Below are 18,072 nucleotides of genomic sequence, written 5' to 3' on the forward strand. Positions count from 1 at the left end.
GGTTTGTTATGTATGTTACCTTTTAAAATCTTCACAGTAATCCTATACAATATGTACTAGAATTGTCTTCATTTTATGGATGAAGAAATGAATACATAGCAACCTCAGTTAAGTACAGAACTAGGATTAAACTATGGCAGAGCAGATCCAGGCTCCATGCTTGTAACAACCACAGTAGGATAATGACCCCCAAAGGCATCAGGTCCTAATCTCTGGAATTTGTAAATTTTGCCTTATGTGGAAAAAGGATCTTTGCAGATTTGGTTAAGGATCTTGAGATGGAGAGATTTTCCTAGATTGCCCAGGTGGGCTTTAAAGGTCATCACAAATGCCTTGTAAGAGAAGGACAAAGGGAGATTGACACAGATTGAAGAAGAGAATGCAGTGTAACCACAGAGGTAGAGACTAGAGGGATGTAACCACAAGCCAAGGAATGCCATCAGCCACTGGAATCTGGGAAAGGCAAGTCATGATCTCTCCCTAGGAACCTCCAGAGGGAGCGCATAGTCCTGCTGTCCCTTTGATTATGGCTCAGTGAAACTGATTTCAAATATTTGGCCTTTAGAACTGCAAGTGAATATATTTCTGTTGTTTTAAGTTTGTGGAAATTTCCACTGGAAACACAACGGCTATGCGGCATCCATTTTCCAGCAAATTCACATCATGGAGTAACCCACTTCTAAATAGCTGGTGAGCTTAAACAAGTGAGTTAGCCTCTCACAGTTCTAGTTATATAATCTGTAAAGTGAGGGAGTTGGACTTTGTGACTTGTAAGACATTTTATAGTTATACATCATAACGGAAATTGTTTCCAGGCCTTCGGCAAAGGGAATTGCCAGATTATTTTGGGAACTGAATTTAACTCAGCATTTACTAAGGAGCTACTATGTACTCAGCACAAAACACCAAGATTTATTTGATCTCAAATAATTTTTAAAATTTTAAAATGTAGCATTCAAGGCTGGGATTAAGTTTGTTTTTTGAAGTAAAACTCAGCAGTGACATGATATCAAATAGAAACATGGCCATAACTGTGCAGAGACACATTCCATATCAGGAGTTTCTGTGCAGTGAACTCTAGGCTGAGGATGCAAATTCATTGCATCTTGCCTGTTAACTCTTGCTCCGCCGTGGCCTCCCAGAGTCCTGTGTTGGAGCAGATCCTGAAGCTAAATCCAGACTCTGGAGAAAATATCATGGTCAATTAGGTATAGACACATGAGCTGGAAGGGAATGCAGTGGTTCCAAATGTTTGCCATTCCTACTCTAAAGCACAATAATTAAGATCATAACCACTCTTAACAGTTTCCTGCTGTACCTGAAAGAGCTTCAGGTTTTTCTTCAAAGCAATTGTAGAAATGACAACATTGGTTCCAAAAAGAATGTAGGGACATTTTAATCTAAGTAATCATCAAGAATTACAGAAATGACTGCAAAGTGTCTTTTCAGCCATCAAGAAACTTTTTCTTTTCCTAACTCAGGCGCTATTGGTTTACATTTATTAAAAATGTCAACTAATCTTCTGATGTGCCCACATTTATTGCCTAACATTCCTTCTGAAAGTAGGTAAAGGAATATAAGTGAATAATTTTAAAATACTAATTTATGAAATGTTATGTATGCAACCTACTAACAAAAACAGCTTTACTCACCAATGTCTCTTGTTGGCTTTCTTAGTTAAGTGTCTGAAAGTCAGAGCAAAAGGCTCTGGGGATTTTCTCTGAGGTGAGAGGCCACAAGAAATATTAACGTAACTTGACACTTTCAGCATTGAACTTTCTGGACCATTGGTCTCAAAGTAGCAGTCCACAGGCCCAATATGGCATCCCACCTTTTTGGTTTAGTCCTCAAAATGTTGGCCCACACAAGTATTTTGATAAAGTTTTAAGTAGCTGACAACATATACAGTTAGAAAAAAAAAATCTCATAAAAATCCACATTACCAACTTCTGTTAGTCATCAAATATGGGGTCTGTAGCCCATTGAACCTGCACTGCTATTGGCAACAGGCAGCCAGAGCTAAGTAACAAGAGTAAAGAGGAAGCTGATTGATTGGTTTTGTACCCATGTCTCCATTAACAGTTAGAAAATAAAAGACAACCCAGGTAGGTGTCATGTTTCAAGAAAAAAAAAATCTTATGCCTAGCTTTCTCCCATTTGTTACCTGTATGGCCTCTGGAGACATATGAAACTCAAGTCCTATGCTAGACAATGTCAACCATCAACTAGTACAAAAGTGAGCTCTGGGACACTGTGGAAACACCAACAGGGACACACTGTAAACCAGGCTTTTAGAGCCACAATGCAGAAGCAGATCTGCATGGCTCCCCACAGCCTCCTACAGTGTCCACATTGCCATACATATCTTGGTGCTCCATAATCAATGAATCAATTCATCAACCAGTGCTTCTCAGATTTTAATGCTGTGCAGAAAACACACCTGTGGAGTTTGTTAAAACTGTAGATTCTCAGGGCCCAACCTGAGTGTGGAATCTGCATTTTAATCAAGCACAGCAGGGTAATAGCTGCATATCTCTTTACGAAACATCACCTTCAAGTATTGGCCCTCCCAATTGCTTTGTCTCATTGGTTATGTTTATTTTGATTAGTAGTGATAACAGTAAATGTATAGCCTAATAAAATTTATTAATACTTTGGGGGAAAAGTAGAGTGGGGGATTATTATCTTTTGGGCACTTACTATATGCTAGGCATGTGCTTAGAATTTTATAGGTGACCCTTCCTATATAACCCTGTGAAATTATACCCATTTATCAGCTGATGAAGTAACTAAGGCAGGAAGAGGCTAAGCAATGTGCTCAAGGTTAAATGGATAGTCAAGTGGCAGAGTCAGGACCTAAACCCAGGATTGTGTATGCCAAAACCTTGCTCTCAGCCACAGTGTTAGCCTACCCCATGGCTTTCAGACCTTTTTGACTTACAATAAAAAATAGGTTGATATCATGATCTACTAGACACATACCCACATCCTTACACACAGAGACATATGAATGTACATACACATACACATCTATAAGACTATGTATATCTTGATAACTTCTGTTTATTCAGTTTCATACTTTTTAATGCTAGGTTTTAATCCACTGAATAGATTTTATAACCCTCTTAAGGGTCATGACACTCAGTTTGAAAAACAGCAATAAACCTGAAATTCCAAAAGAACAATAAGGAATATTAGATACTATAGTTTATGGACCGTATGGCCAAGGTGTGTGTGTGAGCATGATGTGTACAAAATTTTTGCAGATGAGTAATCACTTCTCATTCCAGAACTCTCTGAGTAATAATAAATGCAATTATAACAATCTATTACATATGTTGTGCTTTATAATTTTCCAAACTTTTCAGATTCATTATCTATTTTAATATTCACAAAACCTGATGAAGTCTAAAAAACAACAACAGTAATAATGTAACATATCACTTATATCTTATTCTGTGGAATTTAAGGATTTAGATTTCCACTAGCATAGTCTACTGAAATATACCCATTGAAGAATTACTTCATAATATCGGTCTATCACATCACCAATATTTTGTTTTCTTAAAAAAAGTTATTCTATGCTTAATGATGGATAGAAAAAAATAAAAAATATTTTATTCTAATTAATCGTTCTGCATAATGAAGTACCTTTGGTGAGATAATACACATTTTTAATAAATGTAAATCATTTTTAAATTGGATAAAAACATGCTTATCTTCTTCAAGGCAATAGTATCCACCACCTGCCCGCTTAGCTACCACAGGGAGATCTTTTTGCTGATATTTTGTCCTAGTCTTCTAAAATCAGCAGGGCTCAAAGGTGGAGAGGTGTTAGTATGACCCATGATACTAGAGCCTCCACTTTCCTATTATAGGCATCACTGATTGTTTTCAGACAGTAACAGGCAGAGGTGCTCAAGAAATGGCACTGGGAAGAGACAGGATGTTCTGCCCCTTTTGTAAATATGCACGTTGACATGATGGGCTTCCTTCCACACTGTTTTGGGTAGGCATTTCCCTCCCCCATCCTCTCTGTCCTATGGATACGGTTGCCAAAATAATTCTTAGTGCATTTACAATCACCGGGGCCTGAATTTTCATCTGCTTCTGTGGAGTATATTATATTACTCTCCAGGATTTATACAAAGAATTTGCTCATTTTTTAAAGTATTAAATTTCTGTAACTCACTTCTCTCCCTAGTTTCTAACTCTTACACACACCTGTAGATCCAAGTATCCAAAAAGTTCCCTGAAAGTTGTTCTGAGAGGAATATTATAAGCTGTTGTCTTCAAAGATGTATCAACTCCTTGACTTTTGAAACAATTTCTTCTATTATTTCTCTTGGACACATAATTGCAACCAAGAAGTACCTTATTCCACAAAGGATAAGCTTTCCCCCCTAAAATGTATATTTAAAATCTTAGTCTGTTCAGTAATAGGTCCTTACAGCAAAAGCATCCTTCAGAATTATCTAGTAATTCATTTTCATTTCATAAATATGGAAAATGAAGGCCAGAAAATCTATCTCCCAGTGAGTCTTCTTTTCGCTAACCGCATTGTCAAAAAGCAGAGCTAATGTTTGCAGAATGCCATGAATTCATGTATTCTGTATCACAGCTAATTTGTAACCACAGTATATTGTGCAACAAAAAAATCATTGAAAGCATCAAAATTCTACCCCCAATAAATGAGACTCTGTTTGCACATGTGTGTGTCCAAAGGGACTTTCTTTGGTTATGTATAAATGGAAAATAGAAATCTATATTGTTTCAGGTCTGATTCTACATCTGCTAATTGGATTTCAGTGTATGGATTTAGTAAGCCAATATTCATGTTCTTAAGTAAACATCTCTCTGAATGCATACATATGACGATAGCTTTTAATTGGCAGAATCAATGACTAAGTTAGATGCATATCAAGTTGAATTTGCGAAAGTAATCTAGGTTATTAATGAAAGGACTTCATACTTATTTTAGTAATAGTCTTATAACTAATGGAAAGAAAGCAGAATGTAGAATCCTAAAGGTCTTCCAAGGGCAGAAATTCGTCTTTTTTTTTCTGACAGGAATGGCCACATTATTCTGAACCATTCTGTTTTACATCTAATTCCTAGCTGACAAGTGTCCGTTTTTCATTCTTATTCATTCGTCACCCTTGTGTTCACTCTGCCTGCAAGGCAACCGGCCTGCCTTCTATCACATCTCTCCAAATGATGAAAGATATGCTTGAAATCTTATCTACCCTCCCCTCACAGAGTAGCGAGGAGGTGTGCTGAAATGAGCGGCTTCCGTGCTGCACGGCCGCGATATACCCTATGCTCATTACACAATCTCAAAGCCAGAGAGGTTTTACGGCAGGAATTAGAAGTGTTTTTCAGGAAGAAGTATTGCCTTGTGGGGGGTTAAGTGTGAGATCATTCTAGAAATTAGATAAAATTTATATAGAGCTTAAAGCCAACCCCTTAAAATAATTCTGTGGTATTCAATGATGGTTTATTAAGCCTGTCTCTGGAAGTAGATGCCTGTATCCATCGCCATTCTCAATTAGGAAACAAACGTCTACATAAAATACGCCTTCCTATGGCAAGAATTAGAAAACTGTGCCAAAAATTGCACCATATTCTGAGAAGAATTACAGCATGCTGCACTCAAACCCGTTGCCCGTTAATGGTGCTACTAACTTCTGTCACCTTAAAATTTTGGAAAAGAGTAGTAGATACCGTTGGGACTCAGAAAACAATACCCCAAAATGAAGGCCCCGGAAGCAAAAGTTTTTCTCTGACCTTCTCCTGCCCTCCTGTCTCTCAGTCCCTTCTTCCCCAAGGCCAGCTATGGAAAAGACAATCCCTCTTTCCCCCAGGCGAGTCATAGAAACCCCCTTAGTCCAAAACCAGCCACAAAACTGAAAAATATTATTCTAAATTTCCAACCTCCTTTTTGTGTAAAAAGTGACCATAAAAAATTCATCTAACCTACCTTGTGTGATCATAGGTCATCAGACCCCCATTCCAGAGAGGGCCCTGCCTGACACCCAGGTGAAGGAAGGAATGAATGCTCAGAGAGGCCAGGAAAAATCTAGACCCACAGTCTTGCCGGGTCTCTCCACTCAGTCTATTAACATTAGGTCAGATCCTTTTTGTCCAATCATATTTCTACACACTGTCCAGTTTTTGTTGAATGGAAGCATCAAAATGGGCAATTATCCCTGGATCTTCATGTCTTCATTCCAAAGGCTCCCATGTGTACATGTTAAGTAAAATTTGTCTGTCTACTCTCCAAATAATCTGCCTTTTGTGACTTAGTTGGTTTTCCACTGAACCTTCAGAGGGCAAAGGAGAACTTTTCCCTCTGCTCCCACAGTACCCAGAATGGTCATTTCCCCACTTCCTGGCCACTCCTCATCACAGCTTGGCTTCTGCTCCCCCTCACTCCTAAACTTCCCAGACCAATGACTTCTCTCCTGTGAGTGCTTCTGAGTCCTTCACTGCATTTCTCCTATTGACCTCCCCACTTTTTAAAACTTTATTTTCCTCTTGGATGCTCTGACACTAACTTCCTTGGGTTTTCTCCTACCGCTTTGTTCACTCTATATCATTGGATGCCAGCTTTTCCTCTTGAACGTAACCGTCTTCTTTTTTTTTTTTTTTTTTTTTATGCTGTAGCCTCTCCCTGGTGATGCCATCTATTTCCAGTGCTTCAGCAATTGCCTAGTTAGTGAAGCACAAGAAATCCTACCAGGCCTTCTTTTCTAAGCCCTAGACCTGCGGTTCTCAACTGCAGGTGACTTTTCCCTTTAGGGGACATCTGGCATTGTCTGAAGTTACTTATTTTCTTAAGGTTGGGATGGGGTTCTAGTGGCATCTAGCAGGTAGAGTCCGGGAATATTGCTAAGCATCCTGCTATGCAAAGAACGACTACCACAAGGAATTACCCAATCCCCAAAATTAATAGGGTTAAGGTTTAGGAACCATGATCTGGACTACTAGACTTTTCAGTTTGAATGTTTCACAGATGTGCCAAACCTAACATGTACCAAAATGAATTTATCTTTCTCTCTGCTTCCCTGCCCAAGTTGATACAATGCCACTCAGTGTTTGTACCAAGTTAACAATGCAGTAGCTAAGAATATAACATTATTCTTGCCTTGTGGCACTCTCCAAATACCTACATCTTCTTCAAGGTATGATCTATTTATTTCTAGAATTACTTCCTCCTCTTCCTGTCCACTATACTAGCTGAGTTCAGGACCCCATCATCCCTCATGGTTTATTCAAATGAGTCCCTAATTAACTTCGGGCTCCTCACCACCGCCTCCCTCCATCAGTCACTCTGATGGATACTCTTGGTCTCTGACCTCACTCCTTTGAGGGTTTGCCATTCCATAGCGTGACAGAAAGGCTTTTCATAAGCACACCTCAGCTTACCTTTCTAGTCTTCTTTCTGTGTCTTGTACATCTTCATCCAAAGTACCTAATAAAATGTCTACCATATGGAGACAATGAATAAATGTTAAATGAAATTGCTCTATTTAAATACATATATGCCTTTTTCTTGTTCTTAGCCCTCATTTTGTGATATCTTGGTCTTAATTTAAATTAGAGTGAGTCAGTATGTTATTTAATTTGAGAACTCATTCCAGTTATTATGTCTTTGCCCAACCCCACATTAGGCAGAAGTTCCTCAGAATCATTTTTTACAAACAAGATAAATCTTGTCGAGAACATTTTAGCCCATAAATGATATTCACTGCTGCTCTTTTTATTGGTATCTGGTGTTTCATCAAATTTTATCTCAGTGCAGATAAAAAAAACCAAGAGAAGCCACCACATCAGAAGAGAAAATTTTTAATGTTTCCATTGAAAGAATACGAATTAACCAAAAGAGATGTCAGGGGGATGTGTGGGGTGGCAAAATGTAGAAAATCTGTATCAGCAGGTTCTAAGGCAGCCATTGATTATTGTGCTGTGATGCTCCAGGTAATTTGGTCAACATGTTTTTTGGATGTAAGACAATGACATGGTTTAGATAACTTTAAAGTTATGATAACTCTGTGGATTCCAAATGTTCATTTCTTTTTGTCATTGTTCTTGTTGAGATGGGGTCTCACTCTTTCACCCAGGCTGGAGTACAGTGGTACAATCTCGGCTCACTGCAACCTCCGCCTCCTGGGTTCAAGCAATTCTTGTCCCTCAGCTTCCCAAGTAGCTGGGACAACAGTCGCACACCACCATGCCCAGCTAATTTTTGTATTTTTAGTAGAGACTGGGTTTCGCCATGTTGGCCAGGCTGGTCTCAAACTTCTGACCTCAGGTGAGTCACCTGCCTTGGCTTCCCAAATTACTGGGATTATAGGCATAAGCCACTGCGCGCGGCCCCAAATGTTCATTTCTACAATATACTCAATGTCTTGACAATCAAATTAGAAGCATTTTTCTGATAGAAATTCTGTCACATTTGGAGGTCTCTTGTCTTGCCTCAGACCCTCATAGATCTATAATTTTCTCACAACCCTTATAATCTTGAGGGTTTTCTTCTGCCGAGAATTCCAAAAATATGGCACATGTGTAACAATGCAGTCTTTTCTTAGTGCATTTTTTCCAGGTGCTTTCTGGTAGAGCTCTATTAGGGATATACTTGAGAGCAGGAGTCCCAACCCCTGGGCTGAGAACTGGTACTGGTCCGTGGTCTGTTAGGAGCTGGTCGCACAGCAGGAGGTGAGTGGCAGGCTAGTGAGCATTAGGGTAACACCTGAGCTCTGCCTCCTGTCAGATCAGTGGCAGCATTAGATTCTCATAGGAGCATGAACCCTATGTGAACTACGGATATGAAGGATCTAGGTTGCACACTCCTTATGAGAATCAAACTAAGGTCTAATGATCTGAGGTGGAACAGTTTCATCCCAAAGCCATCCCCACCACGCCCCATCCCAACGGTCAGTGGAAAAACTATCTTCCACGAAACCAGTCCCTAGTGTCAAAAAGGTTGGGGACCACTGCTCTAGGGTCTTCAGATTTCCACTCATTAGTTCAATCCACTGCAATGCCGCTCTCAGATTCTTACGTCTTCATCAGGGACCTGGGATGACAGAACAGAGGCATTAATTTTTTATTAAAATTCACTGGGTAAAATTCTAATAACTTTTTATTGGAAGGAACTGAACTGTACATGCATGAAATAAAATTTTTGTAGACTTTTAAAAAAATGCTGCTTCAAAGTTCTATGACTAAATTAATTTTTTAACTTTAGAAATTAGGTTAAATGTATACAGAGTTTAAAGCCAAACCATTAAAACAAAATAATTATATGGTATTCAGTGATTATTTAGTTAAACCCATCTCTTGAAGTATGTGCCTCTGATGTGTTTAAAATGACACACTGGCTTCTAACATTTCTGTGCCCATCTAACAACAGTTTGCAAAACTCAGCTGCATATCCCTATATCAACTATAACTAGATAAATACATAATTAGATACCTGGGATATTTGAGCAGAGATGACTAGGCTTCTAATTGATGAATGGCCATATGATTAAATGTAGTGATATCTTGGGACTCTTCTCCATTCTCTTTTCTCTGCCTTGTGCTTGAGGCTCCTGAAGAAGTTATGTTTCTTCCTTACAGATTCCAGCATTCTGTTTTCCACTTTGTTTTACTATTATTATTATTATTATTATACTTTAAGTTCTAGGGTACATGTGCACAACGTGCAGGTTTGTTACATATGTATACATGTTGTCATGTTGGTGTGCTACACCCATTAACTCGTCATTTACATTAGAGCTATACCTGTTTTCCACTTTGAAACGGAAACTCACCTAGAGTATTCATCGAAAGATTCCAGAGTTACTGGAGCTTCAATAGTATCCATTGTGAGAAAAGAGGAAAATATGTATATACATAAGGGAGTCTGTAGAAGAATCAAGAGAATGGAGTTTTTTTGACTCTGTGATCATCATAATTGATGGATAAAAAAATACTAATGAAAAGCAATTAATGAACTTTATTAATTGTTAAAATAAGGACTGCCAAAGGCTTCCATTGAAGTTTAAAGTAGGAACAGTTCATAGCCTCTGAATTTCACAATTTCTTCCACATAATATAGTCACCAGATTTATTAAACTACTAATAACCTGTGGTTAAACAAAAATGCAAGTCCAGGCACCGTGGCTCACACCTATAGATCCAGCACTTTGGGAGGCTGAGGCGGGAGGATCACTTGAAGTTAGGAGTTTGAAACCAGCCTGGGAAACATAGTGAGACTCTATCTCTGCAAAAAAAATAAAAAAAAAAAAAATAGCCAAGCATGCTAGCATGCACCTGTAGTCCCAGTCACTCAGGAGGCTGAGGCAGGAGGTTTGCTTGAGCCCAGGAGTTCAAAACTGCAGTGAGCTATGATCACACCACTGCACTCCAGCCTGGGACATGGAGTGAGATCCTGTCTCAAACAAACAAACCAGAAAAAGCACAGATAAAATACTAAGTCAGAAAATTTTTTGTACTCTCTGTAAATGAATAAATGTTATTTAGTTAGTTTTGACATGTATTTTGTCACTTTTACGTTCCAGATCTACGGAAGACATTTGAGCAGGAACCCCTAGGAAAGGAAGTGTCTTTGGAACAGGAAGTCTTACTCCAGTGTCGACCACCTGAAGGGATCCCAGTGGCTGAGGTGAATAACAACAGTTCTTTGCATTTAGCAATTGGCACTAAGTTATTCTAACAGGGGCCTAATCCCTGGCTAATGGTGCAGTGAATTAGGGTATGGCATGATGAATGGTTGGTAATGGAGTCCTAACTGCCTGCTGCTGGCAAAATAGATTGATTGGGAACTGATTAATGACTTGGGAGTCAATTAGAATGCCCCATTGGACAAAGCCACGGGCAGCTTGGTTTAATTTTGTCATTCTCTTTCAAGAAATCAGAAGTACTGCTTTATTTTATCTGGCACTTATCACAGAGAGAGATGGTATGACTTAACAATGTGCCATCAATTTTATTATTGTTCTTGCTGATATGCGAAAAATGTGAGTGTAAGAAGACAGTGTGTTTTTCTGTGTCTGTGAGTCTGTTCACCTAACATATGTATTTTCCATTCCATGATGTAGTCATAGACATACCTAAAAGCCATGCCCACACACCTTGCATAAAAACATGTTTTAGGAGTAACAGGAGTCAATTAGTTTCATCCTATAAGCTTTTGATCAAGTCCTTCATTTTCCATTTTTTGTTTCTGCTAGAACAAAGCCTACTGGTTGCTAATGAAGTATTAAAAATCAGATGCATACCATGACTTTTCATTAGCACCACACAATACAATGCCCTTTGAAAATATCTCTCTTTGGGGAAGAGGACTCTGACCCAGAAGAGACTGCAAGCACTCACCATCATCTTAGATCACACTGTTGAGGAAAACTAATACTGTGTCTTTCATTTGTTAACAAATAAATCCTAAACTCTAAAAACAGGTTACCCTTTAAATGATTATTAGGAGACATACTTATATGCATCTGACACTATTGCCCTAACTGACCCCGTGTCCTACAAGCCCAAGCACACATTAATTTGACAAGTGGCATAGCTGCCAGTTTGGTGGTGGTCTTTGTTGGCCTCCAAACTACATTGAGTCATTTGAAAGTTTTACTCTTTATTGCATGTGTTGAAAGAGGCATATTTCAGTTGTTGCAATTTGGTCTTATATATGGGTTCAATGTATGTGAATTTTTAAAAATTAAGCCCTGAAGTTGTGCCTATCTCTGAAAGTGAAAAATAATACTATTGAGACTTTCAACACAGTCCAAAAAGCAATTAATAATTAATAATGTACTTAAACTATTTTACTTCTCATAGTTTTTCAATTTTTTTCAAGAAGTAAAGATGGGGTCAGGTAGTTCGCTGGTCCCCTGACAACAAACTCAAACATCTGATTGTTCTTTTAATAGTAATAATAATAATTAATTAATTGAAAATTTAGGCAGAGTCCTTATGAAATAACTCCATTTCTCTATCATAGCCATTCATATCTCTATGAGTCAATGCAAAGAACTCAAAGGAAACTTTAATGAAATTCCTTTTTTTTTTACTTTGAAAGAGCTATTTTTTGCCTTAAATTGGCATCTCATGCCAATTGTTATCAGAGACTTTGCTTGATAGTAGCTATTTCATTCAACGGCATCAAAACCTTATCTCCCAGCACTAAGACACAGTATGATTTAGTACGACTAGAAAGGAGGAAACTCTTCTCTATTCAATATTTCATTTTTATAATTACAATAGTGCATATGTCTTCTTAATGGTATTTCTAAAATTTTAATGCACACGTCCTCCATGAAACCACCTTAGAGACCAAAACAGATCATGAGCAACATGGGTATCCATGGCATCATTTTTGCTCAGGGCTTCTAAAAGGTAACTGATCCTTGCAAAGACTTTAGGTGGGGAGATCTTAGTAATGTCTTCATTTTTTTCAGTCTCCTCGACAAAGTAGTTCACTTCGTCAAGGAGTAAAGATTCATGACTGCAAACTAATTGGCTGTGAATTCTATCTGTATCATCACTAGGGAAGAGACCAATTAAAACTTGGCAAGCTCAAAAATCATATACCCATTTGACATTCAAAGAACTATATTTAATATGCATTTCTTTTCAATTTTTTAAAGTCGGAAGAGAGATCAAACACACATGCTCAAGAGCAGGCTAATAAATTCCTGTGTAGATTCTTTTCAACACTATTAAAATCACCAAGATCAGAAAGCTAATGAATACCTTAACATGACATATTACAACTGCCATTTGCTCAAGAGGAGCAGATAAATTAAAAAAGAAAGGGATGAAAGGTAACTTGGTGAGTTAAAGGATTATACAATCATTTTCCTTCTAATATAAATGTGTTCATTATTTAATATTTCATTTATTTGTTTAAAGAATCTTTAAGCATAAAAATAGGATAAAGTGAAACATTGATGTTAAAGGAAAACCAGCAGGTAAAACTCATGTGTTTTGTAATAATTAGATCAGACTTTGGAAGATGAAGCCAGACTGGATTCGTGCTCCTTTTGTCTCCAAGGCAAATAATTCCAAGAAAGAGTCAGGCAAAATATGTTCAGTGAACATATGGCTGATTGTTTCAATTGATCTTTGTTTTATAAGCATATGTCTAGTTCTATTGAGGAAGTAGTCAGGTACATTCTTTGCAGAATGTCAGGAAGCAGTAATTCCTTTTTCTCCAAATCAGTAAGTTTGTCAAGAATGCTAGTCTTAGTTTTGATATAGCACTTTGGGTACAAATAATGGCATAGGCATTTCTAAGGTAGTAACATTTTACTTCTTCCCTATTTTGGCATCCTATAATCTCCACCATAGAATGTTTTCTAATTTTCTTACAGCATTCCAGGTTCAAACCCAAGCATCACCATTGTTTACTTCAGTCAAGGTACTTAAATACTGTGAACCAAAGTTTCCTCAACCATAAAGGGGAGATAATACTAGTGTCTATGCAGAATGTGGTCGTGAGGTTTAAATGAGATAATATATGCAAATCACTTAGAACATGTCAAAAGCACTCAAGAAACATTAGGCATTGTTGATATTATTAATATATTATAATTTTTTAATTCACACAAGACCAAGCTCAACCTCTTAAATTCAAAATTCTTACTGAGTACCTTGCCCCTCTTCTTGGCACTGTGGGGTACACAGAGGGGAAGCTTCTGTTCTAAGAATCACCAAGATGCTCTCCTGTATTCGTTACTTTGGTTGGAGTCCACACATGCTACAGATGAAGACAATATTGTGAGCTTTAAAATAAGGAAATGCTCTTTCAACAACACTATCAAATAATTGGTTAATGAAACTACTTATAGCAAGTTGTGATGTGCTGCTGCCCTTACCCTAATGTTTTGTTTTGTTTTGTTTTGTTTTGTTTGAGACGGAGTCTTGCTCTGTCACCCAGACTGGAGTGCAGTGGCATGATCTTGGGTCACTGCAACCTCCACCTCCCAGATTCAAGCAATTCTCGTGCCTCAGCCTCCTGAGTAGCTGGAATTACAGGCGCACACCAGCACACCCAGCTAATTTTTGTATTTTTAGTAGAGACAGGGTTTCACTATGTTGGCCAGGCCGATCTCAAACTCCGTGCCTCAAGTGATCTGCTCACCTCAGCCTCTCAAAGTGCTGGGATTACAGGTGTGAACTACTATAACTGGCCCCTTACCCTGATCTTTAAAGCTACTATTGTTCATTCAGTCCTTATTGACTCAGGACACTAGACCAGCCCTTACATTTTCTCCCAGAGGAAATTTAGCCTGAGGCTACTCTTGGTAGGTCTCCTTTTCAGAGCCCAAGGAAAGAGGGTGGCAAAGACAGTCTCAGAGGAGGAAGCGGTCAACCAAGGACTCCTTATACTTGTTTAGACTAAGCCCTTTCCAATAAGAAAACAGGGGACGCTAGGGATGAAGCACAACAGTTTCAGAACTCTAGGCTTGGCTGCTCCTTCTCTGTTCTCCCTAAAGTCCTTTCTTTATATCTAGATTTTATTCCAAATATTTAATAACTGCATGGATTCCTGAGCACAAGAGCAGACTCTTAGGGGCCTAGTGCTATATCAGATATAACCCTTTAGCCACGGGGTCACAGAGTATCCAGAAATCCCAGGCAGCCAGCCAGGGCCTGGGGGTGAGGGGCACTCAGTAGTTTAGCAACAGATACAGAACTGTTTCCACATTGAATACCTGGCATGGATGAACCAGTGTGCCTGGCTAAACAGCAGCCCCCACATGCCACAATTTTATATAGCTCTACCTACTGATTGTATTGAAATTTATCTGTTTACTCTTCTTCTTGCCTGACAAGCTCGTGATGAGATAAGGAGCAAAAAGTTTTTTGTTCATGTTTTATCTCTAACGCCAGCAGGTTATAAGTCACTTAGTAGATTCTCTAAGTATATTTAACTAAATGACAGAAAGAGGCCCTGCTGGATGTGACACGGAGGCAGCACCTCAGGAGATGGAACGCTCTAAGAAAAAGGATGCTTCTCGTCCCTGAAGATGCAATCCTACTGAGAGATCTTGGTGTGGGATGACAGACTCCATCAGTCTGAACCCTGAGGGTGGGGTTCCAAACCACTAGGACCAAGAACCAAGGCCACTGGGAGTGGGAGACACTTGAGTCCCAGGACGATAAGGGAGGTGTTAATAAGAATAACATTAAAATTTTCAAGTAAACTAGATGAAAGAAAGGAAAACAAATCCCAGGAATACTCTAAAATGATATAGCTCAGTGTTTCCTTTAATAATACTTTTGTTAGGATCAAGCCAAAAATATGATTGTTGTCTTCCATTTCTGATGAGGCGTTTGCCTTTCTTTCAACAGATAAACCTTCCCCCCATCTCCCTGAAGATGCAAGAAAATTAATACACCCATGGAACTGGTGCTGAGTTATTCCACTAGCATAATAGCAGCACTCTATGAAATTAATCCCTCTTTGCTCATTTTATTTTATGCCTAGAAAATGTTACTGTCACATGGAGAGCCAGAAATGTATTCAGAGATGCTTTATCAGATTATCTCTTTTGGAGAGTACTGGGATGAAAACATCAATGGATACAAGATTTGTTGGCATGGCAGAAGGAGCAAAGCTGAATTTTTCTCTAAAACCTGTGATTTGTTTCACCTTTAACAAGGGGATAATTGCTCCTCTAATTATAATTGAGCTATTTCTCATAGGAGTTTAATTGGAGGAACAGGGCACAATGTTCAACTTATTGACCCAGTTGTGCTTAGAAACTGTCATGTTATTTATCAACATTTGCATCTCTAATTAGCAAGAGGGAAAATATGGGGTGAAGTGCAAAAGAATAGACTATTTTGCTGAGTGTAGTCGTGATAAACAGGGAACAGATTTTTTTAAGCTGATACTGACAGGGCAGAAAGCTGGTGGCAGCTGGAGGCGCCGCCAAATGTGCAGCATCAGGTGGCTCTCCATCTAATTGATTATTAATATGGCTGCTGAACACTTTCTTTCATGGGTCCTTCACGTTTCCCTGCCATTCTCCCATAATAGGAACTTCATATTGATGAATTTCCATGCAGGTATGTTGTCTCTGGAGAGGTGCTTTACACTCTTTCCAGGCAAAAGAGTTTAGAGAGGAAAGAAGAATTTGAATACCAGTTTGGAGGGAGATGTTGCTTTCAGTGCCAGTAATTATCCGTTGGAATTTTCTCCTACCGTGTGTGTAGCTACAAGACAGAGTTTTGATTAGGATATAATTCTCAGCCTTGAACACAGGTTTTCAAAAGTATCAGGTTCCCTTACTAGCAGTCACCTTTCAAGCTTTGCTTTGGTCCAATCAACATTCGCCAAAGTCACCTCCTTATTATGACCATCCCATACTTTTTGGGGTGAAAATCATGGGAAAAATCCCAAATTTTTCTTCCAATATCTGCCTCTAATAGTTATACATAGAGATCACCACAAGCCCAGAAACCATGTAAGCCAAATTAAAATTGCAATAAGTTTAAGCAATGTAAAGATCCATTTTAAAGCAGAAGAAATAATAGATTTTATCTGACTTATTATACATCTGTGGCTTGATTTCTGCATGTACTTAGTGATTGCTTTGAGCCTATAGTATAAAATGTAGATTTCTAAAAATCATCAATTCACTTATACAAGAAATATTTACTGTAGATGCTTGGTGTGCTAGACATTTTTCTGGTTGCAGGAAATGCAAGTCAGTCAAGTCCCTCGAGGAGAAAAACAATAAGCAAGAATGTAAGAAAAATGAGTGAGATATTTTCAGATAAACAAGTTAAAGGAAATAAGGTCATATGAGAGAGGGTGATGGTTGTTGGGGATTGAGGATGACTTTAGAGTTCAAGGAAAGTGTATCTGAAGAGACAGTAATGGAGCTGAGATCTGAAGGTAAGGAAGGAGCTGTCTTGAAAAGATCCGAGTAAGAAAGCTCCAGGTGATGGGAGCAACAAGGACAAGTACCCTCAGGAGGAGGTGATTGGTTACAGGGTTAAAAAGGAGGCCAGTGTGTCTGAGACCAGTGAGCAAGGAGGAAGGCAGGAAGACGTTCAGTCAGGAAAGGGGGAACGAGGGCGCGGACTTGTAGAGACGGTAAGTGATTTGGAGTTTTCTTTAAATGCCTGAAAAGCCAACGGACACATGAAGGAATTGTCGAGACCTGACATATACCTTTAAAAGATCATTCTGGCTGCTGCATGGAAATGGATTTTAGAAGTGCAAGAATGGATTTAGGGACACCTTTATGGATTTATTTAATGATGAAAATCTAGAAAAGATTTAGTCTTTGAGGAGAAACTGAAATGTTCCATGTGGAAATTCAGCAGACCCACTAGAATGAGCTTTTTTCAGATGACCTAAAATCAATGGTTAATAAGCCTCAGCTGTTTTCGAGCACAGTCTCTATCTCAGTAGAGATAAGGCAGCAGGCAAAGACCTAACCTGTGTCCATAATCACGGAGCAGGAGGGTTTTTAAAAATGTGTGTTGGCCTTCATTTGTTCAAAAAAGGTTTTTCTTCAATAAGTTCCCTTGCTTGGGGATTTCTTCCAATGATTCTTTATATGCCTACACACACTAACATAAACTCATTATGGAGTCAGAGAGAGAAAAAACGCATATTTTTCTAAAGATGGTCAGACTTAGCTAAAGACCTGAACACTTTTAACTGGTAAGAAGAAAGGCTGAGAGTTACCTATACTGAAAGGCAAGTTTATAGTAAAAACTGGTTAGGAACTAGCTACAAATTAGTCAGTTTGTTGCCCTTTTGCCCTGGAAAAGTTAGCCTTTTAGGGACACTTCAATGCCATTTTGTTCCCTTGGATGGTGCTATTACATATAGTCATTTTACCTTGGTTTTTGGTTATTTTATTTCATTTGGTTTTTGTTGGTATTAGTTCATTTGTCAACATGCTTTTATCTCCTCATCGTTGAACTTAGGTTTTAGAAGTTTTCAGATTTCAAGACAAGTTCACCTCTAAAATACGGCCTATGTATGTTCAACCCTCAAAAGCAATGAGCTAGACATATGTGCAATTAAGAGAG

At 38.5% G+C, this 18,072-nt stretch overlaps 1 protein-coding gene across 2 annotated transcripts in view; it reads left to right on the forward strand.

Annotated features, from left to right (window-relative positions):
• UNC5C (unc-5 netrin receptor C) overlaps positions 1 to 18,072 on the forward strand; it is a 389,368-nt gene that overhangs the window by 266,711 nt on the left and 104,585 nt on the right. For both annotated transcript variants that reach the window (XM_050791748.1, XM_050791749.1), the window contains exon 4: positions 10,569 to 10,672. In XM_050791748.1, coding sequence (XP_050647705.1) covers positions 10,569 to 10,672 — 104 coding nt within the window. The remainder of the gene's footprint in view (positions 1 to 10,568; positions 10,673 to 18,072) is intronic.

The sequence above is a fragment of the Macaca thibetana genome, chromosome 5 (genome assembly GCF_024542745.1).
Source record: "Macaca thibetana thibetana isolate TM-01 chromosome 5, ASM2454274v1, whole genome shotgun sequence".
NCBI lineage: Eukaryota > Metazoa > Chordata > Mammalia > Primates > Cercopithecidae > Macaca > Macaca thibetana.